The sequence below is a fragment of the Syngnathus typhle genome, linkage group LG8 (genome assembly GCF_033458585.1).
Source record: "Syngnathus typhle isolate RoL2023-S1 ecotype Sweden linkage group LG8, RoL_Styp_1.0, whole genome shotgun sequence".
Classification (NCBI taxonomy): Eukaryota; Metazoa; Chordata; class Actinopteri; order Syngnathiformes; family Syngnathidae; genus Syngnathus; species Syngnathus typhle.
In genome coordinates this window covers 4,924,387-4,952,335 of record NC_083745.1, presented here as the reverse complement: position 1 = coordinate 4,952,335, position 27,949 = coordinate 4,924,387, and the positions used below count along the sequence as shown (strand labels likewise).

Below are 27,949 nucleotides of genomic sequence, written 5' to 3'. Positions count from 1 at the left end.
CTTGAAGTATTAGCTGTAGCTGCAGGAAGGAAAAAAAAAAATAGCTTGCTCGATCTCCGCCGTGCTTTGATTGTTATCACTCTCGATGCATCAGATAGTAAGGAGTGATAATAAGTGCATTGAGGCACGACACAAGACAAATCAGAGTATTTTGTCCCGGGAGTGTGTGGCTCAGGTCGTGTCGCAAAGTGAACTGGCTCACACTGTCCATTTTTCCACATTAGCGCTTTCCAGCTGCTCAGTGACTAAAAGGTAGCTGCTGTTGAAAGCCGGTGGTGTCACCTATTGTGTAACCGACGAGTGTCGCCAGTTTCTTTGTTGTGACGACACGATTTGCTTTGTGTGTGCCTAGCGTTCTTTTATAAACTGTCGGTCAGGGGCAGCAAATTCCCCGAACACGAGAAAGCCATCATGCCCGTCGTCTTGTTTGCTGAATAATAATAATAATAATACGCGATGCTCTTTCAAGATATATCTGCAAGCGGCCGTGACACTGACAAGAAAGACGGCTTGAAATCTAAACAGAAATCGGAGAAAACCTATTAAATTCAAGGCCCAAGGCTGTTGATGTTTGAAGGCACAAGCTGCGACTCAAGGTGACGGCTTCTAAAAATTTCTGTGCTTTGCTATCACCCGCGCGCTAGCTAGCTTACTTAACCTCACGCGACTCTTACATTACACGCACATATTTGTAGCTAACAGGACAGACTTATTGGACACACGCTGAATTGATTTTCATACACGGGGGCAAGTAGATAAACGCCTTTGTACTGTAGCGCCTGCTAAAAAGGAGTTTACAATCAGTACAGTCTAATATTTTCTTCGTGATTGCATGTCTCAATCCCTTTAAGAGAAATACGGCTGGGACGATGGCGGGCCCAGTTGGCCAAGATGGCCCATAAAGTCACATATTGAGAAACGAGCGGCAGCCGCGGTGCTCAATAAAAAGGTCGACGTAAAACAGCAGTAGCCAGCTCGCGGCCGGCCGGAAGCTGGCCGTCCAACGGGACACAATATTAGGTACACCTGTAAGGCCGTCCGAAATAAAACTAGGTTTTACTCATGTGCTTAAATATTTGATATGATAGTAAACGCCGGAAGGTTCTGTATTCCCTCACGCGAGAGTATGAGGCATGGATTTTTCTTTGAATGACATTTAAAATGCGCAAAGATGACACACAACAATGCATGTGGCCTTTTTCAGAGTGCGGGAAAATGATTTTCACGCCAGCTTTTACTGCCGACATTGAGAAAACAGAGCTTGTAACTGTCACGGTATACACATTATTATCTTTGGACTTTCTGAGTGTAAAAGTATTATTTGTATTTTTTACGGCAGCTTTCACACCTCTGGCGAGGTGATGGGGGTGAGAGCCGTCAAATATCCTTAATTGGATCTTTTCACAGAAGTTGAGTCGCTCACGCTCAAATTATGCTTAGCCTTTTCATCCTTCAGCACAAACTTGTCTATAATAACCAATTAAAAAAATGGTATTTAAAGAACAACATAAACAAATACAACCTTAAAATATATATTTTTTTATTTTTGTACAGCTCTCCATCACGGCTTTCGGATTTGGGCATGATTATTAAATCATTTGTAGGATGGATCAAATTTGTTAGTCTTGGGGGGGTCGGGTTTGTACAATATTTTTGTTTTTATCCATTGCTTTCGCTCTCGCTCTTTATATGCTCACATTTGTTTGTATTATTAAAATTTTATTAAGTGTGATTAAAGACCTTACATTTACATAAGTGCTGCAAATGCTATAAAATATGCATAGGGAATATTTAAATAGGGCATTTGAATATCACGGGTTTCACAGTATATTTGAATCCACAAGGGTTCAACAAAAACAATCATTTTTGCTTCTTTTTTTTATTTCCAACCTGTAACAGCTATAAACAGCTGGAAGGAGCTCACTTGCATGCTAAACGGGGAGTGACTTTGGTATCTCATAAAACCTGTCATGTTTTTTTTTTCACCTACAGTAAGTGATAAGTGGTTTTACAAACGCCGGCTAATACCAGCCAAGGACACGGAAACATGGTCGGAGAGCTTTAAAATGCCACTTTGCCACCCCCGGGAGAGGCTGGCGTGACTCGGCAGAGAGGTCGCCTTGCATGAGGGGTGCAGAGGCGTCAGGTGTCAAGGAGCCAGGCCAGACTGAGCTGACACCAGATGCCACCCCCCCTCATGGGCGATGTGAGAGGAAAGGCAATGTGGCAAGTGTCTGGCTGGCTGGCTGGCTACAACACACAGACACACACACACACACGAGGCGAGGTGTCTGCGCATCCAAACAAGAGAGACGACATGAGCGTCGTGAGGACAAAAGGGCGGGGAAGGAGAGACATGGAAAAATGACGTCATGCTAATCAGGGTTCAAATTGTAAAGGTCTGGACAAAAGTCTGCTCAGGGAAAAACACGACTTTCTTAAGCCTGATGCACTGTGGGACACAGACGAGTCACCTTGACGAGGTGCCTATAAGCAATGAATGAAGATTGAAGGGTCAAACAAAAGCTCATCGCAACCCAACAACTGTGAAAAATATGATAGTCTGCTGAAATAAGGTCCTTCCTGTTCGCGATATTCTGCTTTAGTCAAATTTAGCTAACAAGTGTATTGCTATCTAGTGGTCGATCGTGGTATTACCCCCCAAAAAACAGGGGTTGCAACAAAATGACATGACATTTGATAGACAGGCAAACTCGACTGTTTTTATCAATCATTTGCCTAATATGTCCCCTTTAAATTTGTCATCTGTAATTAATTTTAGATGAAGAGCTATCAGCAACTTCCTGTGCCCAAGGCATCAACATCATTGGCATTCCTCGCTGAGATATTCGCACACGTGATCGCCTTGCCGACTCGTCTCAGGTGAGCTCTCTGACAGCAGGTATTAATGAAGCTCAGATGGATTATCAAAGCTGCCGGCACGTCCGACCATTCAACTTATTCACGGAAGCATCCGGGAGCCGGCGCCTGAACGTGAGGCGGGGACTTATTACCCGGGACGCATCGCATGAATTCTAAGTGGAAAGAGAAAGAGTGTAAAGGGGCAGATTAAGCAAAACTTTGGGCAAGAAAGAAAAGAACGAAGTGGGGGGGCTCGAGGGCTCCGAGTCAAAAACGAAACCTGGGGCATTATTAAAAGGACGTGTGCTCACACGCTGAGTGATGTCTTTGTAAGTGCTTGGCTTCCATATTCATGAAGCCGGATTGACGAGTCAGCATTTTTGACACACTGATAGGTAGGACCCAAGAAAAAAAACTACAAACATGGCTGACTATGGCGTTTGTTGCCAAAAATCCCCATTTACAATTGGATTATTTTTTTGCGTGAATGCCCTTGTGTGATATTTTCTTGGATATAAGATTTGTTCGGGGATGAGATGGATTCAATCAAAATGTCACATTGGCGGGAGACGCGCGTCTTGCACGCCTATGACGCACGTATGCTAATACGGCTGTTTGGGTTCTAACATATATTGCAATATCGCCGCACCGCTGACAGATTTTGTCAGACGGAATCCGAGCGGGGCACCTGAGATGAAAATATAAAATAAATGAGTTTCAAATGCAATAAAAAAAACAAATGCGGACAGATGTCCACACACATCTGTGTGTGTGTGTGTGTGGTCACAGTCCCCTTCTGCAGCTGCAAATTGAGCAGGTAACGCTACATTGAGGGAATACATGAGTACCTTGACTTATGCGTTTAATTCGTACGGCAACCAAGCGAGGAACTCTAATTACCTGTGTGTCAAATCAGTTTTCCTCACTGAAATAATCTGAAATTTCATTATTCCGTTCCAGCTCACCAAACTCCCCAGTATTTGTTGTTTGTTTGTTTTCACAGCACACAAGGCTAGCACAGTGATTACAAACTAACCAAGTAGGGACATTGTATCATTATTTGCCAGTAACAAAAGTTGAGGTTTTGGATTGAAAAGCATTCCTGACTAATATTTTCCTCCAGGGGCCCAAAATGGATTTTATGCTAATTCCCTCAAGCCTGACAGCTTCCAAACGTTGCCAGTCAACAGCCTGCGCAGCAGACACTTTGGAATGCAAACGTATGCACGGAGCAGCCAAAGACAAATGAATCGAAAAGAGAAAGTCGCTGGCTTAATGAAGCTCGACTTTGCGGGTAGTTACGCTCGTCTCACCAGTGCGAAACCACAGAGCGGCAGTTGGGCTTGGAGTTTCGAGGATTTGGATTTGGATTGGATGCGCAATAGTCAACAATTATTTGTATTAAAAGAAAAAATAGAAACTTAAAAATATGAAAAGACTGATTAGATTAGCTCGTTGCTAATTAGCCGATAAAATGCATGCTCGATATGATTTAAGTCACGAAAATTTTCTGGAAATAGAATTTTCTCGGACAGGCAGAACTCTCTCCCCTGTTGTTGTATTGGCAGATCGAAAGACATCCTACCTGGTGGATGAACACCTGCGCTCCTCGAGGGCTCATGAGCAGCACGGCCCGCCGCAAAGTGTCCCGGTAGCGATTGAGTTCCTCAGTCCGCAGCGTGCTGAAGAGATCGTTGAACACCCGGCTGATGTTGCGGTCCACCCTTTGCAGGGACACATCCAGACCCAGTCGAGAGGCCTGGTCCATGAAGGTCTGTAAGCCGCGGATATCTGACGGAGAGAGAAGGAATTTTTTTTTTGGTCCACCCATTTACCTGACGTCAGCACTGCACTGACTTTGCAGTTATGAAAGCGAGCTACATAGTAAACATTTAATGTGACCCATAAGCCTCCGTCTACATTTTTACAAGGTTCCTCCATCCATCTCGCCAAGTCTTGCTACTTGTACTCATTAAATGTCATTTATTCTCAGTTTCAAAAGTGAATCAATATCATAGTAGAGAAAGCGTAATTGTGATCTCAAAGGTGGGCAGATAAATCCTCGCTGCTGCTCTCGGTGGAGACAGCGTCCCGGCGTTTAAAATTTCGGCGAGAAATGTCATTTTCAACGGCTTCTCATTTTTTTTTTTTAATTATACTTCACTGTGCCTCTTCAAACATCAGAAGATGAAGCTTTAAAGCAAACAAAATTAAAATGAAATGTAAGCTGTGCATAATGAATCACGCCACTGGACATGTTTGCACACTCGAGCGTATTTTGAGGAGTGGCTCAAAGACTCCCGGGCACTTTCACTTATTTCACTCTCAAAACCAAAGTGTGACAGCATACAACAAGTATCCTTGTCTTTGTGTTTCCTCCAATTAGTGGCAGATGAGACTTCAGATGCTTGCAGTGATCATCAAGTCCTCCAAGGAGTAGACTGCATTAATAATTGATTTTTGTTCAATTAAATTGGGCTTCATTACATTCTTTATAACCCTTGCTACGAAAACTTGTTGAGAAGAAATATGATGCGATCTGTTAGGAGCATTTATGGGCTAAAAGAGACACATTATTGACGATTTAATACGGGTTATACGGATCTTAATCAAGGGTTCACGCCATGCTCTAAAAAAGAATTAAGACACACTTAATATCCATTATATAATGACATACATATATTTATTTTTTAATATTTATGCATGCATTGGAATTCTTGAAGCTGTGCCAAGTCCTGCCTCATAGCATTTTAGTGACGGCAGCATTCAACAGGCACACAAATACGCCCACACAAATCTGATCACCGAAAAATCAATAACATCATTAAACAGCGGGAGTGTGCCAGCGCTAATTGAGTTGATGTTTAGCCGCTCAGGACGAGGTACGCAAATGATCTTCAAATGACTTTTTGGACCCGGTGCCGAAGCGACGTAATGGTGCGTCATTGGCGCCACGCTGCCTGCACCGGAGGCCAAACTCCAACAAAGCGCAGCAGCGTCTTTGTAGATAGGCGGCGACGCTTCCTTTTGCTGTACTGCAAATGATAATCGAGGCGGCGTTAATAATAACGGCCGTTGCTGGATAAAATGGTTCAATGTGCGGAAGAAAACGCAAAATGAAATCATTTGTCAACACGGAAGCAGTGCCGAGCTCTCGAAATTGAAGTGGCCACACTTGACGGCGCTACTTTAAATTGAACAGACATTAACTTAGATTTTTTCTTTTTTTTGACAGAGACCAAATATGATCTGTAATCGATACGCAATTCCGTCTGGCCCTGACAAGGTGACGTAAATTAATAGATTTTGGTGGCAAAACGGTTTATCAAGGGAATGCAAAGTGATAAGCACAACGAGGTTCCCGTTTTCAGTTCAAAGTCAAAATGCTGTAACGCTCGCACAGCGTCACGTTAAATGAGACATGACGGATTAGCGCTTGGCCGACATTGTTTTCCTCAATGGGGATATTTTACAAGTGCTCCTTCAGTGTTATTACCTCCCCCAAGCACAAAAGCAGGGAGGGACTGCTTTTACGAGTGCACGTATTTAGTTTACAGTATTTCAGTCTCCATAAACGTGGTAGTTAGTGTGTCAATTGGCCATGAAGGCAAGCAAAAATTGTGGAGTCCATTTTTTTTTCCGATTTAAATCAAGTTTCCAAGAAATACTGCTTGCGTTTCAATCGATGTGTGTTTGTGACATCTGGTGACCCAGCTGCAACGTTTCAAGGCTCTCTTTATACATTCAAAAGCAAAGCAGAGCTAATTTACTCATGTGGACGTTTTCCAGCCCACATGTGGACGGACGTGAGCGTGAATAGGTCAAACGGACAGCAATGTTGTGGATGTGTGAATGAATTTTCTCCCAGGATCAAAAAAGTATCTCTCTCTCTCTGATCATGTGACCTCACTGTAAAAAAGAAACCAACTAATCTTGTATTTTGTTTTCCAACAGCCAGAGTGAGGGATCGATTCCAGGTCTGAATTGATGTCTCTATGCCTGTCCTGTGATTGACAAATTGCAGTCAGGCATGAAATTATTCCTCATCCAGAGGTGGGGCTTGCGCAACATTCAAGGCAGGTCAATCTGAGCTGTCGAGCATGCTGGTCCTGGGTCAGGAGGTTAAACGGCTAGCAAAGCAAACTGTTCTATTTTCTCATAAAACACTTGCAGATCAAGTCCTCAGAGGACTGCCCTTTTTTTTCTTTCTCCCTTGCAAGCAGCTTTGCCGATCTGGGCGTCTTAACTGAACCGGTGAAGCGAATATCGTCGTAATCCAGTCGAGCCAAGAGCACGGCAGGTGATGCGCCGTCTAACACCCAACTCTCTCATCTTTGGCTTTAAAAGGCAGATTTGGCTTTTTTTAACGCTGAGATTTCTTTTTTTTTTATCAGTGCGCAGCGGCGAGAAGAGCCTGAAGCCTCCTTAACATGTTTCTCAGCGTTTTTCTGACTGGAGCCGAAGCGCTGGCGGGGGCTCCCGTCTCGGACAGCAACGGCGCAAGCGGCATATCGCGATGAAAGGGCTCAGAGGTTTTTACCGAGCTGTCAAGCTGCGTCGCAATCCGAGCGGAAAAGCCGGAGACGTGGCCACGCTATAAGCCCGTGTTTATTCGACGCTCAGATGAGCCTGTTTAAATGATTATACATGGACACCCTAAGCGCAAGAACGCTACTTTTGTCTTAAAATGCAATTTAGAATTTTGGTTTGGGTTTTCACCAGGCCACTGCAAACTTTTTTTTTTCTAGAGGTGGACGATCTGATATGCTTGTAAACCAGCCTGTGTATAGCCCAAGAGTAATTGAGCTGGAGTGCACGAGCATGGCTGCACATTTGCCTGCAGAATTTTCTGCTAGACAGAAAGAGTCATTGTTACATTCATCTTTTTTTTCTCCCCCCCCGGTTCATGAATATGCATTGCATACATTTTACACATCTTAAAGAATATTTTTAAATATTATGGAAGTGAATATGTAATATTTGAAGAAAGAAGTGTCACGGCAGATTCAATAAACCGAATCTACCAATTGGTAAACAAAAAAAATAAAAAGAAGAGAACAAATGGTTTTTTTCCAAGCTTTTCAAAAAACTTTCAAATGCTGTTTGCCTATTTTGTTCCTCTTAGAAAACAAACTTCACTGACAAAGGTAATGAATCAATACAACATTAATGATTAAAAAAAAAGAAAACGATTTACGTCTCATCTTTTTGGATTCTGGATGAAAGTCACACCCAAGCGATTGCCGTCATTATGTTTCCTTAACGATCCCTGGCACTCTTATTTACGTGAGAATAACTCTGACGAGTCATACCGTTTTGCACCAATGAGGAAAAGGTCACTCGTACCTTCCCGTTGCGTCACAAAACGTTAGTCGGCAGAGTTATGGACCTCGCCACTCGACTGAGGGCTTAATTGAGACAGAGTCGAGCGCCTTGTTTTGTTTTCCGCGACACGTCGCCCGCTGCGAGCCTCGCCGCCATTCAGGCGCGCTGCGGGGGACTTCCATTGCAGTTTGCATGAATGCCTTCGCTCGACGAGAGCGAGCACCTCTACCCTCGACGCCGCTTAATCAAGATCACGTCTAATCCCCGCCTAATTCTCTACTGTGCTAACATGACTAAGCACTAAAGCAAGTGGAGAGGCAAGGAGAGCACATAATCTCAAGGAAAACACTAACTCCTTCCTTAAGCGGGTAATCGGACATGTTTTATTTTCAGTCACTTCTGATTTAAATGATCCGTGGAGCGGAATATGAGTGTAAATTGTGAGGGGCTGGCTACTACTCCAGGGTGTACTCCACCTCGGCTCCAGCTCAACTGCCCTTATTAGGACAAGCACTCGAGAAAATGAGCGGACTGATATTTTTCTTGATGGTTCTGGAAAGGTAGTTTATTTGAAGCCTTTGACAGTTCTTCAACAAATCAATAGTGCTGACTCGGGCGCTTTTTGATAAACAAAAACATGCAAGAATATATCATTAGATAGGGTTGTTTATTTCTTGGCAGAAGTTTGTCAGATGAGCTCATACTTGAGCAGATTGGGGTGCCAACATTTGCTAATTAGTGGTAAAACTCAAACGCTGAAAGGCTTCCTGGGAATGTCCTACCTGACAGCCAAGTTTATTACTTTGGAGGAATTACCCAAAAAAATGATTACAAGTCATCCAGCTGGGAAGCAAATTTAGCAACAATTTAATGGAGTTATCTGATTGGACGAATTCACCTGAAGAATGCTTGATTAAAGATTAGACAGACAGATGGACGATAGTTATAGTACATACGGTAGATGGTGAAAGGTGAATTCCAGTCAATAGACGTCAATGGGACTGAACGAGTCAAGCTTGTGAGCTGACGCCATTTAACACGAGTTGCAATCAAATTTGGGTCGTCATTAAAAGAAGGGTACGTTCACCTCTGCTTTCATTTTGTCTGCTTTCCTTGCATGAAGGCGTTAAGGAGGAAGGGGGGGGGGGGGAATCCATTTAGCCTGCGTCCGTGCAGAGCTGATTTTCTCCCACTCCCACATTACCAAATTATGTATGAAAATTTACAATGACAAAGTGAACTAGAGGCAAAGCGGTGAAAGTGCTTTATGCGCCTTTTTCCCCCCCCCTCCTAACTGATATATTACGGGGAGATTGGAATGAATGAGCTTTACAGATTCATTACATTGAGCATCATTCTGCTCCCACAGGCGGGCGGGCGGGGGAGAGGACTAATAAAACAGCCCATCATCCAAGGCCCACCACTGAAAGCCTCAAACAAATATGATCATAATTGACCACACACATGCTAACAAAGCCCAAACAATATCCTTATTGTGCTCACAAGTAGGATAAAAGTACATATCTAATTGTATTTATTGAATTCCACGCAGCTCTCCATTTGCATTCATCGCTCTGTCACACAAATTGTGTTTGCTCATGAATAGCGAAAAGCGGTGCTTGTCATTCGGCATCCTCCAGGAAGGTGCTTTGGGTGGTCTGTTTGTCGCCGTGTTAATTCCAAGCGTCAGATAAAAACTAAATTGAAATAATCGATCCCATCTTTTTGCACTTAGTCACACTAGATGGAGACGCTCGGTGCGCAACGGGGGAGCTCTGGCGCTCACTGATAAGTGCCCAACTTTCAGTTTTCACTCCAAAACACCTTTCATAGCAGACGACTGACTGAATCCACTGGAGGGGAGAATCATTCCTATTAGAAGTTAGTTTGCAGTTTGTCTCGGGATTCGACATTATCGGTGGCTCGGAACAAATTTGAAAAATTAGTTTGTTCAAACAATCAAACGGGGATTAATTGGATAAGCAACAGCCGATTAAAGGATTCAATTTTGGTCCATTTGAAGCTTGCTTCACCTGAAGAAATGAGTTTACACAGTTAAAACTTCCAGGTTGTGCTAAATTGATTGATTGATTGACAAATTATTCACATCAAAGTTCAAATATTTGGTGTGACGGATTACTTCCACTTTTTTCTTTCTTTCCAAGTTCATCAAATGTCTCTTTTGTTTTCCCAGACTCCAATCTCATGTGGAAATGAAGTCAAGCCACAAAAATAGTCTCCGATGTTCAAAGTTATCTTCACGTCTTGGACTTACTTTCTGGCAAGCAAGCGCTTGCCCGCGAGGAGATTGCGCATTCTGTGTAAATTGAAGAGAAACAACAAAAAACATGATCTTGACCTCCTTTCCTCTCCATTCGTATTTTCCCGCAGGCGCTTGCGGTTTGGCCTCAGTAATCGCACTGCAAGGGCAGCGAGCTCTGTGGCCACGCTGCCTGCTCGCCGTCGAGGATCCCAATTTGATGTGAAAAAAGCTAATTAAATGAGCCTAGTTTGTTTGTCGATCAATACTTGGCATCTAACAAAGCATTATGATCGCCTTCACTTTTTTATGCCAAGGGGTAGCTTGCGATTTAATGAAGGTATTTCCATCGCCCGGGTTCATTACACGCCACATCATCTGTGGGTTCCCGTACACCGAAACAATAAAAAGATGAAGCTCATTAACGCCGGTGATGCTGCGCCTCCAAACTCGCAATGACTTGCAAAGCGGCGTCGGCGCCGTGCGCGTGCTTGCCAAAAGTTCACGGGGGGTCATTAGCCTTTTTGCCAACGAAAGGTTGGGTCCGTAGAGCCGCCGTAATGAGAGCGGGGAAACTCCAATGTAGCGCGTTTGAAAATACATAAGACACTATGGGGACGCACTTGTCTTTCATGGTGCCACTGATGATCCAATTAGGCTCTGATTTGTCTCTTCGTCTAGATGTTGCTAACCGCCGCCGATGCTATTCTGTTGTTGTTGTTTAACGGCGCCGCCCAACAAGCCAGATGGTTTGTTTCCCAAATACATCTGGGAAAGAGACTGCACAAAGTGTAGCGCGCCGAGGTTCGGAACTTTAAGAACTAACTTACTAGGCGACCGTCTTGTTAGCCAGATTCATTGGTGATACGGTTTTTGGAATGGCCTTCTTGGTGATATTGTATCCTGTGCCATCTCAAGATTGAACCGGTTCTCTTGTATTCAATGATGTGACTGCCGACAAAACCGGCAGGATGACTTCTGAAGCGGGAATATCATTCACTGATTCATTGGGCCAAATGAACCCATTCGTGAGCCCTCCACAGTGGAGATGGACAATGACCCGAAGCACAATGGCCGAGTCAATCACCAGACAAGAATCCAACCGAGTATGCGAGACAAAAAGTGACGGGGAAAAGCCAGAGGCAACGACAAGCAGAACCAGACTGCAGTGTTGGCTTGGCAGAATACTGTGACTGTTCATGTCAACAGTTCCATACATAATCGCTAATTTGTCATTATTTTGGGCTCCTTAAAGGAAAGATGTATATACATACAAAATGTTGGCATTCCAAAACGGTTCACAGGAGTCTCCACGGCCTTTGTCTCACTGCAACAAGTCTCGAGAGCTAGTTTTGAAGTACTTTAAGTGAATGAGACGCTTTCCATATCAAGCATGAATAAAATATCAATCAAATCCACTCTCACCGTATCACGGCCGAGCACTATATGCCTCAGAACAAAGGTGGCTTTTTCCGGCGATGGCTCTGATGTGGGTTCTCAGTCTAGTAAAAGAGGATTCTATCTCCTCAAAGGATGTTCAAAGGCCACGGTCTTACATGATTTATACAAACGTCTCGTTTCCACCGAGTAAGCCGTTACATTGTAAAGTTCCATGGTCAACATTTGCGTAGGGTTGAGGGGTCGTGGTTTGTATTCAATTCATCGCTGGCCCAATTGGCGTCAGAAATATGTCATTCCAAAAGTCAAGCCATACAAAATAGCCAGAAGGAACATGACTTTGGGGTATGTCCGATTCAAATGGACAAACTGAATCTTACCGTAGTCGCTTTCGTAGAAAACGATGAACTTCTGCCAGTACAGCTCGGAGACGAGCGTAAGCAGGACGTCGCTGATGCGGACGGGCGGCCGGGCGGCCAAAGTGTAGCTCTCGTCGTCCGGGCTAGGGTTGAACTGGCAGGCAGTGCGCGGGACGCCGTCGCTGTTCCTCTGGATGAACAGATGCGGGATGTGCATGGCATCCGTCAAGGACTGTAGGGCGCTGGCGGCGGCGCAGCCCGTGGAGGTGACCAACGCCAGGATCCCCTGGTTCATCAACTCGCATGCTGAACGGGAAAACAAATCAAAACAGATTCGATTCATCAGCGCATGGGAGCAAAAACCAAATGAGTAATAGAAATCAGTGACTGAAACTGTTCTCAAGGCCTGTTTTGTTGTTCCCTGCCTTTGTTGCGATAATACAGAAAATATTCGTCAAAGAGGCGGTTATGAGTCAAACAGAATTTAACCATGGGAATCGGATAAAATGACTATGAGAACAAGGCTCAGAGAACAGACACCCTTTTGGTAAAGCCGCCAATTGAAAAAATCATTTTGATTCATTATGCAACAAAGTTTTTTCATCAGGATGGGAGACAGGTCTTTGTGTGTCCCGCTGACGATTATGGCTGAGTCGCTGCATTTGATCACACGAAGCAAGGAGGAAGTCTCTGCTGATGTCGGGACGTCATGTCAAGCGGCGAGGAGCGGCTCATAAAAGAGGGCAGACGGCTCATATTAACCAAATAGGGAAGAAGCTCGAGCCTGGGCACTGCCATCTTGGAGTTTTGACTGACATGCTAAGATGTATGCTAATGAGCCGAGATTAAAACCGCAGACGCGTGTTTTGGGTGTCTGAGTAGCTCTTATCGTCTCAACGCTTTTCTTTACATACACAACTCGGACTTTTTATCCTCTTAGAGTGGATCAAGACGTCTGCCGGGAAAGGCGCCAGAATATCTTTGAAAAATGAAAATGTCCTCCTCAGCATTATTAATATGTCAGTTTCCGATCAAAAATGTCTCTGGCTTGGGGTTAATAAGGTATTACCGTGAAGGGCATGTTTGTCACTTAGGATTTATTGAATTGTTTGACCCTACGTCAGAAGCTTGAGAGGTTGATAAAATAGTTGCGTGACCAAATAAAAACATCCCAAAAGTGTTCAAATGCACCAAATGAATATTTCATCCAGAACCGACAAACGGAATTCCACAGTTCCCAAGATTCTACGAGCACTCCGACAAATCGGCTCGCTACTCTGCTAATTAATTGATTAGCTGAGGCAAGGGAATGCAGTCAAATGCCAATCAATATTTCTATCAAGGATACGCTTAAATGTTGAAGGTTGAGCATATAGTACCTAGCCAGATTTAACCTCATCATGCAGTCCAACAACAAATCCATCAGCATTTTCTCCTTGAGCCGGAAAAAGCCATTTTCTGTCGAGATGCACTTGATTGCAATCCAAGGCAAAATGTCGGACACTCAAATGGCAGAACAAAGGTGGGGAACGTATTGTCTAGCAACCTTCCGATGCGATACTGCCCAAAAAACTTAACTGAACAATTGGCAGAACCAAAGGTCCAATGCAGAAAAAGGAAAATTATCCCAGTAGAAGTGGCTAAGAAAAGTTGCGAGGCAACTCTATTAAGTCAATCCCAAAAACGAAGGCCGCTAAATAAGATAGCGAGGGCGAATTTCGGATTGACGGGCTAGTGGGATTCGTACGCGTGGTGGTTTTGTACGAGTACATCGACGGAGTGAGATTGAATAAGGCATCATACATATGAATACATGAATGTACTTACACTGTTTGGATATAAAATGTATTTTCAATGTTCCCATTTTGCCATAATCATACACACCCACGCAAGGCCATCATACTACAGGGAGTCTGCTGACAGGCAAGAGGAGGGCTATGCAGTCATTGCAAAGGATGATAATGGTGGAATAATGACCTTTAAATGGTCCCGGTGAAGTGGTCGGGATCCATCACTCATTCCCTGGAAGCTATATCTGACATGGTGTCTCAGGCACCATGATACACACATCTTATAAATGGTTTTCTCTGGACTACATCATTCTCACAATATCTTCGCACCGCACCTTGTCATGTCTTTTTATGCATGCGGACACTTTGGCGTGAAGATGGACGCGCAAGCCGTCTCTTGGATCAAGAGACGGGCGGACGAATCCAAGGACGATTTCTCGGCTCAATGGACGAAGGCTTAGCGCGGATGGATGAATAAAGGGATGGATTTTTTTCCGTGGATATCAAGTAAGAGCCAGTAATGACGCTTTGATCATCGGCAAGAAGCATCTTGCTTGGAGATACGGAACAAAAAGCAAGTGGATCGCTGTCCTTCGTCAGTTGCGCACGCAAGAAAATGCAAACGACGCGAGGACAAAGAGAGACGTTTCAATTTAGTCCGACGCCGTCTGTTTGCAAAAGAAAGCGGGATGTCGTCTGCCTGTCGTCTTGCCCGCCCCGTTTTGGCAACACAATGCGACAGGACACTACAATGGGACTGCATTGGAATTGTCTCATCGATTTCACGGACTAAATGAGGCGGTCTCATTTAAGGACGCTCGGCATGTCGGAGCAAAGTCACAGGATTCCACACGGGACTAGCTCGTGTGTGGAATCTCGTCGACTCAATCTCACCCGCTGACAAAGTGCCGCCGATGACTGATCTAATGGAGACGGCTTATGTTCTGTGTGATCTAAAATTACCACGTCTTCACATTCTTCAGAAACTCTCACTTCTGTGCATAAAACATGGAGAGATTAGTAAGGCGGCAACATCGGAATAAATTGGCTTTGTAAAAAGTCAGAATTTTACATGAACGTTAGAGATTGCGAGAGAGTGCAAAGATTTGGGTGCAACCCTGAAAACAGTATGATTACAAGTTAAGAGAAAAGTTAACTTAATTGCTACTAAACTAGCTTGACCAACTGGTAGCCACACACACCTCTCACCATCTCAGTTGTGATTATAACAAAAAGTTGCCGTCTAGCTCCAAAGGAGCTTAATCGTAAAAGGCTTACTACAGCTAGTCGGATGATTTTAGTTTTTTGTTGGTTCAGCTGTGGAGGAAAGCAAAACTGGGCAATTTTAAGTTAAATCAGCATAAAAATCTAACTCAGCCATTTTGTTTGTCTGCAAATTGTTCCGCAGTGTATTAGATGGTGTGAAAGCTTCTTCAAGTCGAAACAACTAAAAATGTGTCACTCGGCATGTTAAATCATGCACAACACTGCTCAGTTTCACATCTAAACGTCCTACAACACTGCAGTTTCTGTAACAATGAGTCATCCGCTGCAAACAGCCAGCCATAAATCTCGCTGTGGCCTCACTTTTCAGAAGATAAACATCCGCCACCCTCTATCCTCGCTTTCACTCCTGCTGTCAGACTAAGGTGAGAGTATATTGTCGTCAATACTATCGATGCCAAAGCAGCCGTGTCATCTGTACTGTGATGTAGTACTTCCCACCTGTAAATTGTCCCTCGCAGACAAGTGACAGGCAGCGCGGAAGAAATTGACTTAGTGCGGCAGATTTTATACAGAAAGTAGTCGTCAATGAACACACACACAAACACACACCTAGACTCCCCACCGCCCGAGAGGCTCAGGAGCTAGAGGAGGTCGTCCTCTAATCTCTGCCTACAGCTGTCGCTGAATTGGTTTCTACATAAGACACTGCGACGACAGGCAAACGTTGGGAATGTCAAATCTCTTCACTTGCCGTTGGAATGACAAAGCAAAAGAATCTCGCATCACACACACACGAACACAATCACAGATGACCAAGCAGTGCCGACTTTGAAAATCAGTAATCTCGACAGTTCACAGAAAAACGTTGAACCGTGCCACGCTGACGCCACAAAACGCCAATCCACGACTAGCAGAGTGCGTCACAAAGAGCTGGCGGATTTCCCTCGTAGCATATCAATTTCACATCCTTCATGATCCGCACTGACTCAAGTCTTTCAAGTTCCTCGCCCCCGAGGCCTAAAGTCTCACCCGGACATAAAAAGAATCATTTGATAGCCAATGTGTCATCCTTTACAACGAGCTGAATCAAAGCTTTCAACGTGACTATCCGGCGCCGCTTTCTCATTAACTTGTCTCTGTCGCTCTTCGACCGCACTTTTGTTCATCTTTCCATCAGCTTGACTCGGTCTAATAAGTCTAACTTGGCAATCAGCTTGTTTGCTTCACGCAAGGTCGAGGAGCTCAACTGTAAAACTGGTGTACCTAATGAAATGTCTACTTTCTCAATTTGCCGTCGCGCAAGTATTGTGACGCTCGGCCTCCCGGCAAGTCGGTCTTTCTTGACCACGGAGGATTGACTGGGACTCACGTCGGGCCGTAATCTGACAGCCACCTGTTCCCACAGTGTGAATAACACACGTGACACGCTCAAAGACACACTGACACACTGGCAGATAAAGTGCTGGCGTCGCCGGCAGGCAGCCCTAAAAGGAAGTCACGCAACTCCTTCAGATAAAAGAATCTGCACGTGACACTGCCCCCCCCCCCCCGTAAACAGACTTGTACCATGGGGGATATGTTTCAGCCTATGTGCGACGGAAGTAAATCCACAGAGCAAGACCTTTTATACATTGGGTAGTTTTGCCTCTTTCTATATGCTTAAAACAGTCAAACAAATTTGAATGAAATTTAAATATTGAAATTTAAAATAAATTTCACAATTGTAAATTCGTACTTGCCTGTATACTGAAAAAAACAACAACAACAAATTGATTAATTGGTTTCTGGAGTCATTGAGAGCCACCAAATTGACTTCATTATTTTTGCCTCGCAATTGAATTTTAACATGATTTGCAGTGCAAATTGTTGCGTTTTATTTTTGAAGTCCACAAAATTATGGGCAAAATTACGGGAATAAAATGGCCATTTTTTTTTCCTGTGATTTTTTTTTTTTTCATTTTTAAAATACGTTATTAAACCGAAATGACAAACTGGTCCCACAAAATTACGGGCAAGAAATTGCTATTTATTTCTGTGTTGTTTTTTTTAATCCTATCATCTGCTACGTATTGCAACTTGTAAAAAAACAATAGATATCTGCTTAGCTCATCCAACTTATTTTATCTGATATGTAGGAAGTACCACGTTATTACACTTAATTTGTTTCATTTATAAATGAACGTCTTAATGAGTTTGGCAAGTATTGCTTGGTAGGCAATTAGTGGTGCAAAATCTCGCAGTCTGGGGGAGTTAACAAGTTGTTGTCGAGCAGATGGTTCTCGTGTTTCTTTTGCAGGTATTAACCTTGTTTTAGTGGCCAACAAGCTGCGCTTTCAAGAGGCGTTTAAAATTTGGCTGACAGTAGAAGTCGTGATCACACCCTCGACGCCGACGCGGCCCGCTCACAAAACAAACAAGTGCATTATCCTGACAAGGAGGGGATCCAAATAGCCGCGTAATAATACGTCACCGGTGCGCGGTAAAAACGGCGGTTAAAGGACATCAAAACATTCTCCTTTATCGTGTTAATTAAAGCAGCACAGTCGTTGCGGTAGCAAGAGTTGCATCATCTGCCTGCATTTACTGTACAGTAGTTAACGCCAGGAATGCCATTGTGTCATATTTAGTCTCCTAATATCTTTTGTTTATTAATTTCCTTGTTGCTCGGCAGAATTGGAAGGGCTTAAATCGATCAATAAAAGAACAGCGAGGAGGAGGTCACGTACAGACACTTAGAAAATGACATTTCCACTATGAATCATCATGCAAAACATAATTGTGTGCCGATTCAACGTGTTGAATTTGTACCTGAGAAAGTCGAGTCGACATTTGACTGGATGAACGCGCAAAAGCTGCATTGTGTTGCTTCCGAATGACTTGGCGACATGTGGCGCAGCAGCTGTGTGTACTGGTGCAATTCCTTATCGGTACACACGCGTGCATGCGCGTGTGTGTGTGTGTGTGTGCGAAAGGCCCGTTTGCAAACTCTGATTTGCTTTATCGACCACTAGATCTCTAACAAATGCACAGCGCGGCGTGTTATTATTGGGTTATGTCACATCAAAAGGCATCGTAAGAGAGCGGGTGCCTTAATTATTGCTTCCAAGCAAGAGAAGAAGCCGAGTTGTTCTCTTCGAAGCATTTTTAACTCACATTGACGTGATTAAGATATGTACAAAAAAAAAAAAAGCTCCGTTTTGTTCGCGTCACACAAACATTCATGGAAAGAATTTTCCTGTAGCTGATTTCTTATTATTTTTTAATTATTAACAAAGCATTATTTTGAAAGAGAATCCAATTTCCTAACTATCAGCCATGCACTGTTTGCTCAGTTCACCCGAGCACTTATTAATTTCCTCTTTTGGGAAATGAGTAGTGTGTAACAGCAGCAGCAGCAGCAGCAGCAACAACAACAACAACAACGAAACAGAAACTCCCTCATGCATGAAATGAAAGTGTTTCTTCTACCACACAGACCTACAAGCTCAATAAAAAATAATAAAAAATGTAAAAGCCCCACTGTGGGTTTGCACGCCACCTAAAACATAGGTTATGCTTATTTTAATGAGCGATGGGCATACTGGAATCCTTTGAACAAATGTTACCTCGGCAACCAGCGCCTTTTTTCAGCATCACCATGTGCTGACTTTGTTTTGATCAGAGTTCATGTTTGGTCATTATCCCAACATTTTCATTTTTGTTTTCTGTTACTTTGAGGTAAGTCCTGCTTGCCAGTCTTCATCTCAGAGCGCATAGCACGCCCACTTCAACTCTCTGACCCTTCAAAGAGGGGACAGAGAGATGATGAGGAAAAAAAAAAAGAATGGCCGACTTAGAGGCAAATAAAATAATTTCTAAGAAACAACAGAGGCAGTAAAAAAAGAGGCCAGAATCAGAATTATGCGATTCTTCCAACAAGTTAGATGGCAAGCGGCATGATGTTCAGGATTTAATTCAAAACTAACCGCGATTCCACCAAATGTTTCCGGTTGCCAAACTTTTGTCTAGGTGAGTCCAAGGCTGGCCCGTCTGGCGAATATGATTTAGTTTATGTGGCCCCTAAATAAGCTGTCATCCTCCATAATGTGTGGAGGGAGTTGACAAAAGTCTCTCTATTACTATGTTGATAACATCAATTTGCGTTGTCACAATGGGACGCAGCGAAATTCCGAGCCCCGCGAGGCTGCTCGCCGAGCGCCCGGCCGCGAGGTTTCTGCTTTGATTAGAATCTTGGCCCATCCATTCTTCCGTGCCCTCGCTACCTCCTACAGCAATTAGATTTATATGAAACCCCCGGGATATTTTCACTTGAGATGGAGATAAAAGAGGCCGTTTCCACAAGAAGACATGTTGCAAATGGAGTTTATGATAGCCTTCACGTTTCGGACAGTTTGATTGGTTGGAGGTCGGCGACCCGACGCGCTATAGCTGCCAGGCATTCAGCGAAAAGTTTACAAGCTTTATTTATTTATCTTTTAAAAAGATTTCGATTGCTCTGATTTCGGCCTCTCTGAAGTCAAAGTATCATCTGCGAGTGAGGAAAACTTAACATCTTCAAAAGTTTGTCATGAGGTTACCATGGAAGCTGATGATTTAGGCGATTAATGCAGGCTTTGTTTTGCTGACAAGATCAGTTCATCATAGGACCGGGATGGACAGAGAAAAAAAAAAAAAATGATATGAAATGAGAAATGCCAAAATGGCAGACTGAAAATCGTTAGCCTGATTGCCAAAGTCATTTTTAACTGTCACCACATCGATAAATCAAACACTGCGCTTGCTGATGGCTGTTGAATTAAACTACATTGAACTACTACTACTTTGAGTACCACATCAATTCCCTCCCTTGTGATATTGCTTATTGTTTGATTTTTATCACTAAACAATACCCAAATATAATTGGCTCATAAACCGGAATGTGGAAAAAGACAAATGTTTTTGCAATAGTACAATAGTTCATCGTGTCAGGAGACACCGCAGATTTGCATTCGCTATTCAACATGTTAATGCGGCGTACCAAATCACATAAACCTTTTTAATTCCATATGACTTACTTTAACTATCGAGATTCCCCGCAGATACCCTGTCCAACGGCAGATGAAAGGAAGTTTCTACTGCTTGATGTCATTTGAAATCCATCTTTGATGCCACTTGCCGCATCCTAGCAAAGCTAAGCTAGCGCCTCTCTCATGTCCGGTGTCCAAGTTAGCAAAGATACTTGTTTGTTGCTAGTTTGAGATGTTGACAAGTCAAATGATAGTTTTGTGGCCATCTGGTGACCACAGAAGGGATGTGTTTTTGTATCGATTTGATTTTGGAGCAGCTGACTTATTCACAGACCTAGCTGGAACATTGAATGTACTCGAAGAACCTTGGGGAAAGATTTGGTGCTTAGCTTAATTCACATGTGTGTCTGGGATGTTTACTATAAAAAAAGGGGGAGTCTATTTGGGCTGCAGCACAACGCAGCTGCGCGACGCGTTGGGTTTACGAGTGTCGTATACAGTACAATTGTTTTCCTTCCTGATACGAGACACAGGTGGCCTGTCCTTTTTACTGCGCTGCCGTGCAGCCATGTGACGACCCGAGCCGCCATCTGCTGCTGGTTGCGTGCCCTTTCCTCTCGAGCTCCCTAATCTTAAAAACACTGTGTTAAATCCCCTCCCCGCCTGTGGCAACATTTGCATCCGTGTTGTTGTTGTTATTCTTCTCACTCTACAGTTGACGATAGCTTTACAATCATCATTCGTTAGCTCATCCTGGCAAACAAGCGGATGCTTTTGGATTTTCATCATCTCTAATTCGAGGGTTTCAAACAAACAACTGTACGCTTGCATTATATGTATGCATGGAGATGGGACAATGAGGACACTCTTCAGAGGTACTTATGGATAATAACCTTGAATAATTTACCATGCCGTGCGGGAATGATCCCTTATAGCACGTTCATCAGCGAATGGATGGAGACACTTAATTCATCTGCGTCGGCAATTACAAAAAGCATTTGATTGAAAGAAAGGTACAAAACAAGACACTTAAACGCATCAATTGAATTGTTGAAGCAGGCCGGTGACAGCCTGCCGTATGGCTGACAAGTGAATTTAAAGCCATTTGCATTCAGGCCTCGCACGTGCGCCATACTTGACAAAGGTGGCGGCTCCTCGACCACTTAGTTATTATCGGAATGGATTCCCGCCAGACACAATTTTGCAAGATTGAAAACATACATGTATTCATGTAGTCAGATAAAGGACATGATCAATGGTTAGGAAACTTTAACCAAGATACATGAATTGGGAATAAATCGAGACTGTCAATCAATCGTCAACGATGGCTTGAAGCCTACCAAAGACATCGACTGGTTGCTAGTCAATCACAAGGCCTAGCAAGTATCTATTGACAATTCTTGGCAGTTGAATGAATGGACAACGGATGCTGATAAGATAATACAAATTGAAGGTCGTAAGACCAAGTGTAAAGGTTGAGATTTAGTCATTGGAAGCCGTGTTTCTTCTGTTAGGAGGGTATCAAGGTTTCACTATCTTTTTTTGTCAGAAATATACTGCCCCAGCATGTGGTTTACTCTAGAATGGATTCTGTGACATACTTTTCCTTAATTGCCTCTGGGTACTTTTTGTGGGTATGTAAAACGTATTCCCACGTCATCCACAAAGCGAAATACCAATAAGGCAATTCGCATGGCTTCTTCCCCAAGAGTGTTTTTGTACAGTCACCACAGAAAGAAAGAAAAAAAAAAAAGGATTCCAGGAAGGCAGCCGGTTACGCAATGCATCCAATCACCCAACTGCCCAATAGAATTGAGTGCACCGAGCATAACTCTTGCTGTCTGGCACAAGAGCGTCCATTTGAAATTACAGGGTAATACATTAGGGCAAAATTTAATAGCAGCGTTGCTGAACTTGTTCACCCCTAACCAAGTGGATAAGACAATGCGCTGGGTCTTGGATCAGCAGGGTGATGAACCGCACATGCAAGACGGCGACCGCGTCGGCAGCATTAAGCACCAGATGACACCTGTCAATGCCCCAACGCCCTCTCAACAGCTCGCCAATCTGTTCATGCAATTTTCCTTCGCCGAACGTGTTGGGAAAGAATCATTATGAGAGGATATTAAAGAGAGGAGCAGATTTCTTTATTTAATTCTAAAAGGGCACCCGTGCTGAAAGATCACGAGTGAAAGCTATTTAAACGAGACTTTACATTGGACCACAGTTGGGGAAATGTAGGTGCAAAAATACACCGAACCATCAATATATTAAATCTACCTAGCTCGCCCGCCGATGTGTTAAAATTAATTTTCATGTAATCGCTGGACCATGCATGGTGCAGGAAGTGCCAACACCAACCAAGAGTTGAAGCTCAAAAACGAAATCAATCATCTGAACGCCGTTAGTGCTTTTACTATATTAAGCCTGCCTGCAAATAGATGACACATCACGTGTAACATGATCAGAGACCTTTTTCAGGCATCTAGATATGGTGTGCCATCTGTAAAAGGTGGCAAAAAGAAATAAGGGCAGTGAAAAGACAAAGTTGCTCACTAGCACTATTCCTTCAGCATCTGCCATGATAAATCTCGATAACAAACAATAAAGCGACCTCACAGTAGACTCGATGAAGCAACTTCGCCTAGGCGCGGTACATCACACAAATCCCCACGTAAGACAGAAATGACAAATACTGGGATTTGATTTTAGGACCGTGGCCTTGACCTGTCCGGAGTCTGTATTTTCTGTTGGGTATGGAACATTTTACTCAAGAGTGCTCAGAGCACAAGAGGCTACCACAGCAGAAGTCATTCTGACCTTATGGAACCAAGACACGATTATATTGGTGAGATGTTTGAAATTGGACCAACCCAGACCTGAGGTATCTTTCAGAACTCCAGGATTTCCTTGAGTGGGCTCAGTTCAGATGTTCTGCTAAACCTCATGAATCCAAATAGGTAAAGTTCCAGCCACTTCTAACTGTCCATGCTCTTCATCTTAACACCGATTATCTTAATTCAGCATCACAGAAAAGATCAGCTTTTTAATGTCCTACGACTTGGCCACTTTAGTCCTCGGGGTCTGTTTGTTAACTGTCAGTGACTATCTTTCTTCAATCTCACCCATTGTGTTTGCTCGATGGGAAAGGGAATCTGTCAAATGTCCGTCCCTGCGGGGTAATAACAGAGCTGCGTATTTTGTTAAATCGATCCTGGGAGGCCCATTAAGAAACAAAGTGCAAGAGGGAGTGTAGGAACAGCAGACCAAAGGCCTAGTTAGAGGTTGACGCTCAGGGGGCTCGCAGGCAGGTCGGGGGCTGAGAGAGCGTGGCGAAAATAAATAAGAAAAAGATGACGGATAGTGAAAATGGAAAGAAGCGGGAGAGAGCTACTCATCCCACAGATGGCCGGTGGGCGAAAGAAAATGACGGGATGATGAGAGGAAGGGTAGAAAAAATGAGTCGAACACGGGAGCCAAAAGACCGACCCAGAATACTTCAGACTTGGTGATAATGTAGGATGAGTCACGGACCCTTGAGTGACCCTTCACACCATTTGAACCGCCATATAGATGTTAGCAAATAGAAGGTGATGGAAGACAAGAGAAGGTTGCGGATATAAGAGCGAGGACATTATGCGAGCTCATGTGCTCTATAACGAAGACCATACGCCTTCATTTGGCGCTGCCCAAACGCATCAATATGCATTATAGCCACGACAATGAAGGAAAAACAAGACATCTGTTCGTCCGTATTCTAGCTTGTCCGCATCAGGGAAATTGGCAACTGTTTTTCCAGACAATTTCCAGTGAGAGCTGGAGTACACTCTGGACTAGTTACAGCACTTCTATCAGCAATTTAGAGTCTTCAATCAATCCAGGAAAGATCTTCCCTCCGTGGGGAAACACGAAAGCAGAAGTGAATCCAAAAATAACTGAGTTTATTTGTGTTACTTGCAACGGCGCAGTGCTCAAGGCTTGATTTGAATCACAGAAGTCGATCTTATGCCGCTGTATTAGCGAGGAGTTCAAGTTTCTTGAATGCGCTCTGAGGGAACTTGAGTAGCTCAGGATACACAGGTTTCTGAAATTTGGTCTACAATGTCTGTTTTTTCCAAGGACCATAGTTGGGAAGAGACTGCGCACATGTAAACAATGCTTCAGGGGGTTTTTGCCCGGAGTCCGCCTGACGTAGGATATTTTGAGTTTTAGGAATCTGTGTGACCTAAGTGCACCGGCACATGGCGTTGCACAGTTGCCGCCCACTGCTCCCCGAGAACGGGTCAAAACTATTCAGATGGAGTCACTCCTCTGATGAATTGCCAGATTGAGTTGTCAGCTGAAAAAACACCTGAAAATATCCTTAACCTTTGAAAGGCTCACACTGGCACAAGCGAGAGAAAAGTGTCTCTGTAACTAGCAAATGTCTGTTTGAGCTCTGACAAGCAGACGTGTTCATGTATGTGTCGCTAAAGCGCTCTCAGGTTTGACAGCTGGGGCTTTTTCTTCTCCCTGAGAATGGTGACCAGACAAGGACAGACAGAGACATCTTTTCCACATCTCTCTGCCCCAGAGGCCCTGATAAGAGCAGACATTTAATTTGCTGGGTCAAAACAAATGCTTCAAAACACTAGTGGCAGGTGCGGGAAACTCTAATAGGCTCCCGAGCACCGCAACTGGCTGACGGAAGGAAGGAAGGCGCCCACTTATTGCACATCCATCAAGCGTACTTTCTCCCGGTCATCATTTTCCAGCGGCCGCGAGCCAGCAAAACTTTAATGAACTACTGAACAGAGAATGTATGTATGTAATTAGTTTACTTTTGTGATGCATTGTGTGCCATCGAGTGGGGCATTCAACAGTGATGAAAGGGTTTGGTGCAGCGTGGTCATTTGATAGAGTTCCTTGCCAAGTTACATTAAAATGAGCACCTCTCGTACCCCTCAAGGGAACAATGTGGCAGCTGAGTGCCTGTTAGCATAACTTGGCATATGGAAATAAAAGCGGGGCCACTAGCAAATGGTAAAGCGCCAGCCACATTGTTGCGATACAAAACATTCATTTCACTTTGATGCATTGACATAGATGGTTAGCTTTGGGCTAATCTCCGGACACTTCTGACGGACTAGCAAACATATTACGCTCTATCGTTAGCTTGTCCGAACTAGTATGGACTTGTACTGTAGGTGAACCAACCGCTTTCTAACTATTGCTGCTTGTTTGTTTTTGTCCTGAAAACAATGACGCAGCAAAGCAACGGTTAGCATTCACCTGATGAAACTAAGCTAACTTAGCCACATGCTAACATTCCCACACCAATTCAAGATGAATTTACAAAATGGATTTACAACTGGGCATAGATGACGCGTTGACGTGTGGCAAATTCTACTAGTCATATCAGTAACCTCAACCCCCCAAGGCTATTCCAAAGCATCAGCTTGATGGGTCATGAACTTTGTGGGAAATGTGTGACAAGTAAAAGCCAAAATGTGAAAATGTCAAGGGGCAAGTGTAGGGGATTACAGAGGCGTTGAAGAGGGATTAGCATGGGGTCAGAAGGATGAGGAGTTACTGTAACAACGATGGCGAAAAACCCTCTGGTAAAGCAAACAATAGTGACAAGGCAGCAAATGATTGCTAATATGGCCGTTAGCCTATTTGGGTGAGTGTAATTGTAACGGACGGCGGTTCAAATATTGTGATAGAGACAGATGGAAGACATACGACCACATCCCCAATGATAAATAGCACACTAATAAAGCTCTAAGTAAGCAGTAATCCGTTTGACAATAATTGGTAATCATGTGAAACAAGAGCACAATCTGCAAAATCAAAACATTTCAAATGGAGATGGGCTCTTTAGTGTCGCTTTTTCAGGGAAACGCAATTTACTATGGCAGCCACATTATCTACAATAAATCGTACTGGGATCATTTTACTTCGATTTACATTATGGTGCGAAAATAAAATATCATTAAAGTAGACATGCATTTTTTTTTTTTTTTTTTTTTTTACAGAGGCTTTCACAAAAAAAAAATACTGGTTACACTTTGACACCATGGCAAGTACGTTACACCGAGACGGTATACTTTTAAAACATTCTATTTTCTGCATTTAACTTTTCTTGCAAGCAACACAGACAGCTGCAGAGAAACGCTAATTAACACGCTCATCATCTTCTCCATTGCGCTGCACGTACACACGAGTACACATCGAAATGGTGCTCGCATTCATCGGAGCCTGATTACGTGGACTCTAAACATCCACATTAATCAGTCACGTTCACTTGCTGTATATAATCACATAATCTGTGTGCTCCACATGAGAACACAGCCATTACACACCAGCGTACCATATCACACTCGTCTTGTCAAGACGACTTCGCCAGATGACTTCTTGCAAACATCTTCTCCATAAAGCTAATCCGCACGTCAGGGTCACTCAAGCGACAAGAAAAGCACATCATCTTCAGTGAGCAGCTGGACGATATAAGAACAAGGCTAAAATTAGCATTCAAATTTGTAAAAACAACCTATTCCTCTGGGTTTACAGTATAATACTATTCCAATGCTAATCTGTAGGCATAAAAAAACGGGATCACAGTGGGAAAACAACCCAAAAATATTTAGCAAAAACTAGGCTGATCCATGTACTACTTGTTTTCATTCTGCTTACTTCAAATCTCAAGTGTCATTAAAATTGTTTGAGGCCATCTATTGGTCAACAGTGAAATTACACCCGAAATTAACGGAACGCGGAACAAATCACTTTGGGAAAGCAAACTAGTCTATGAGCATGTGCATAACAAACGCATCCGCAAAGGCAGCATTTAATAAACGTGTCGACCCACAAAACCATTCGACGCCTAATCAATAACCTTGATTCACTGTTTAACGTAGCTCACTATACGGAGCCAGCCGTGTACAATACGAGAGTTCGCCTGCGGAATTTCACCAACTGAGTCGCCATGAAGCTTCTTGAACCGTGTGCGTGTCTGCAGTGCAGCTTTGCGGCTCATTGGTCAAGCAACAAGAGGCCGGCATCTGCCACAGCACTTACGATAATCAATGACATCAGCCGCTCCATCGTTCTTGCTGTGGGCTTCGGCCACTCGCGTGACCTGTAACGCAAACGTCGTGGCTGGCGCTACGGCATTTCACACTCAATTTAGTGCTTCCCTTACACACGCATGGGTCTGCTACCGATTTATTAGCCAAAGTAGGTCCGCCTCGACAACCGTACATGGAGCTACGCGGCCTTTTAACCTCTTCATATTGGTTCGGGTTGACCCGTTACGTTCTCAATATGATGAAAGTACAAAGACGGATGGGGGAGTGTCAAGCGTGGTCAGATAATTTTTGTTCGGTCTGGCTTGATTAGCTTTGTATGTGCTGCTATAAATCAAAGACTGGCTAGGTCCAAAGTGTTACTTCATTACTATTATGTGACTATTTCCCAAGACACTTGCATGCCCACGCACTCTAATGACTCCTTTGTATTTGGGGAAAAGAAGAAAGAAGAAGCTCAATATTGGCCTTGACCACGGTCCGTCCTAACAAAAGCCAAAACCAAATGCGCCACTAATCCCTATTTAGGCTGCCGTAATGAGGAGCGCATACACACAAGGAGGGAGCTGCCAGCCTGCAGAAAGCCCATTAGACATCTATCCAGGCGAGGAATGCAGGAGCAGTGTATGGAAATGAGTCGTCGGCACAGATATGC

The 27,949-nt window shown here is 43.7% G+C and overlaps 1 protein-coding gene and 1 long non-coding RNA gene across 3 annotated transcripts in view; one reads left to right on the top strand and one right to left on the bottom strand.

Annotated features, from left to right (window-relative positions):
• Nucleotides 1-18,133, bottom strand: part of LOC133158591 (glutamate receptor ionotropic, delta-1-like) — a 58,415-nt gene extending 40,282 nt beyond the window's left edge. The window contains exons 1-3 of the mRNA XM_061285881.1: nt 18,030-18,133; nt 12,226-12,510; nt 4,448-4,653 (exon numbers count right to left, since the gene is read on the bottom strand). Of these exons, the coding sequence (XP_061141865.1) occupies nt 4,448-4,653; nt 12,226-12,510; nt 18,030-18,108 (570 nt within the window). The 5' untranslated portion in view covers nt 18,109-18,133. The remainder of the gene's footprint in view (nt 1-4,447; nt 4,654-12,225; nt 12,511-18,029) is intronic.
• On the top strand, nt 348-8,017 carry LOC133158592 (uncharacterized). 2 transcript variants are annotated; one of them, XR_009715247.1, is made up of 5 exons: nt 348-596; nt 2,783-2,883; nt 4,431-4,634; nt 6,817-7,162; nt 7,257-8,017. It is a non-coding gene; the product is annotated as an uncharacterized LOC133158592 (long non-coding RNA). The 2 variants fall into 2 exon arrangements; XR_009715248.1 differs by having other exon boundaries at nt 2,783-2,994.
• Nucleotides 18,134-27,949: the final 9,816 nt, after the last annotated feature.